The sequence below is a fragment of the Montipora capricornis genome, chromosome 12 (assembly GCF_036669925.1).
Source record: "Montipora capricornis isolate CH-2021 chromosome 12, ASM3666992v2, whole genome shotgun sequence".
Classification (NCBI taxonomy): domain Eukaryota; kingdom Metazoa; phylum Cnidaria; class Anthozoa; order Scleractinia; family Acroporidae; genus Montipora; species Montipora capricornis.
This window is the reverse complement of record NC_090894.1, coordinates 8,170,681-8,173,180: the sequence shown is the minus strand read 5'-3', so window position 1 is coordinate 8,173,180 and position 2,500 is coordinate 8,170,681. Positions and strand designations below refer to the sequence as shown.

At 41.4% G+C, this 2,500-nt stretch overlaps 2 protein-coding genes across 2 annotated transcripts in view; both read right to left on the bottom strand.

Annotated features, from left to right (window-relative positions):
• The window catches only part of LOC138026611 (keratin-associated protein 16-1-like), a 161,803-nt gene that overhangs the window by 118,643 nt on the left and 40,660 nt on the right, over positions 1 to 2,500 (bottom strand). The gene's annotated exons all lie outside the window — the stretch shown is intronic.
• LOC138026610 (keratin-associated protein 5-1-like) overlaps positions 1 to 2,500 on the bottom strand; it is a 13,821-nt gene that overhangs the window by 1,210 nt on the left and 10,111 nt on the right. The window contains exon 2 of the mRNA XM_068874026.1: positions 1 to 577. This exon is cut by the window's left edge and continues 1,210 nt beyond it. Coding sequence (XP_068730127.1) covers positions 1 to 168 — 168 coding nt within the window. The 5' untranslated portion in view covers positions 169 to 577. The remainder of the gene's footprint in view (positions 578 to 2,500) is intronic.

Here is a 2,500-nt window from a genome sequence, read left to right as displayed (position 1 = left end):
TCCTCCCCAGGCGCAATCCTGATTGAATATCTCGGAATCACTATTGGCGTTGCAACCTCCCCAGGGGCAATCTTGGGTGCACTTCCCTACAGGGGAGTTACATTCCAAATGGCACCCTCCTGCAGAACAATCTTGGATACATTCCTTTCCACTTGATAAGCATGTCATGTTGCACCCTTCTCCTGTGCTGCACTCCTGCTGGCATTTCTCGGCATCACATGTTGAATTGCACCCGCCTCCTGAGCAACTTTGATTGCACTGTTTTGCATTTGACGAGCATGCAATACTGCATCCTCCCCAGGCGCAATCTGATTGAATATCTCGGAATCACTTTTGGCGATGCAGCCTCCCCATATGCAATCTTGGGTGCATTCCCTGACAGATGAGGTACAATCCAAATTGCACCCTCCCCGAATGCAATCGTCATTGCATCTATTGAGACTGGTACATTCTCCACCAATACAGGATTGGTTACCACAGGCTCCTGAACATTCAACGACAAATATGCTTGCTAATAACAGCGCGGATGCTACAAGATTTTCCATACTCGCTGAAGGCAACTGGAAGTCTCAAAACTCTAACGAAGAGAAAAAGAAATAACAGTAGGCAATAAACTCATTAACTAGTTTACCTAAATGACAGAAATGCTGCCGAGGGGAAGGGATCGGAGATGTTCAGTTATAAAGGCGGTAATTTAACGACAGTTCGTGCATGGAATTGAAGGGACATTTTAATACATCTTGAACAGGGACGGTACAAGACGTGAACCCCAAACTGGACCCCAAACTGGACCTCCTCGACAGAGAAAAGGAAACAATTGATGGTTTTTCACATTGACATCATTAAATTCTAAAATAAAAATCGCAAGGTCTTCTGAATTTTTATCTAAAGGAGGTAGAAATAAATCTTTTTTCAAGTTTCCAGTTCCGTGACGTCTTTCTTTTCGAAAATTCAGCATTTTGAATTTCCGAATTGTCACCATGCGTGACCCCATGATACGAAGCTATTTGGTTGAAAAAGAGATGTCTAACCCTATGAAGCTCAGTAGTTTCAATCTTTCAAGTATATAAGGAGATCTGTTCGTACACATGCATTTTATTTCATGAGCGAAAAGTAAACGCTTTCCTTGCAAAGTGAATTCCAGTTGTTTTTGTTGGTTACCAGCCGCCATATTTTTGGACCACATGGCGTCTTCATACTAGGCTTTTATAGATTGTGCTAGCATAATTGCTGGCATAATTTGAGGAAATTAGCATAATTTTCGCTGATTTTTAAAAAGTAGCACTGCTAGCATAATCGGTATATATTGATAAGCCTGAGACCATTTTTGTTCAATGTTTTAGCCGCATTCGTGGTTTCAGTGGTATCAGAGAGAGAGCTTTCTTAGAAGGCTGGCAGTCTGGCACGAGATGACGGGACCGAAAGTTGCCAAATCGTGTTGGTCACAGTACCTCTCATTTGCAAATTTGCCAAACGGCTTCAGCCACACCACCCGATAACTTGCAGCTAGAGACCATACGAGAACTAGCAAACATAGCCAGACACCTTTGCCTTAGGACAAAGAAAGCAAAATACAATGGAAGAGCAGCTTATGACGCCGAAAAAGTATTGCTACACGATCGTGATACGTTTTTGGGCTTGCTTCGCTCATTTTTCAAAAGGAATAATTTCAGTAAGAACAAGTAAGTTACAGTTCTCTTTCAAGCTGCAAGTACATGCTGCATCCCCAACCCATGGAAGCGCGCAATAGTTACTGCCTTACATAAGAAAGGTCCACTCAGTGATGCATGTGACTAGACCTATTGGCTCTCACTTGAATTTTATGTAAATTATTTGAGAAATTACTTTATAGACATGCTTGCTATCACAATGAATGCAACCACGCTATTTGCTGATGATTCAAAGCTAATAGCAAACGCACGATCACCTGAAACCATTCAGTCTGACTTACACTGCTTATCAAATGAATCAAAGTGCAACGTTTTGCATATTGGTAAAGACAACCCTAAGAATAACTACATGACGGTCCATACACCCTTGCAAGTGCTTGAAAAGGAAAGAGATCTGGGAGTGGTTGTTTCAGCTGGTGATACCCATTGTTGGGAGGAATAATTACGAGGAATGATTGGAAAAGCAAAACAAATGACGTAATGGATCGTTAGGAATGTTGTATCTAGGAAACCAGAAGTGCTGATACCATTTTACAAAGCTTTTGTCGGACCCCATTTGGAATACGCAGTGCAGGTGTGGGCCCCAACCACAAGACACGGAAACTGGGGTATTATAATGGAAATTGAGGACTTCCAAAGACAGTTTACGAGGATAATTGAGGGCATGGGCCTACTCCCTTATCGTCAAATTAAAAGGTTACAGCATCTCAAATTAACGACTTTATTGGAACCTCGAATGCGTGGTGACTTAATCTAGACTTTCAAAATAATCAACGGTATTGTGGACTATGGTCAATTTTTTTAAATTTTTTAAAACTTTTTTAATTTTT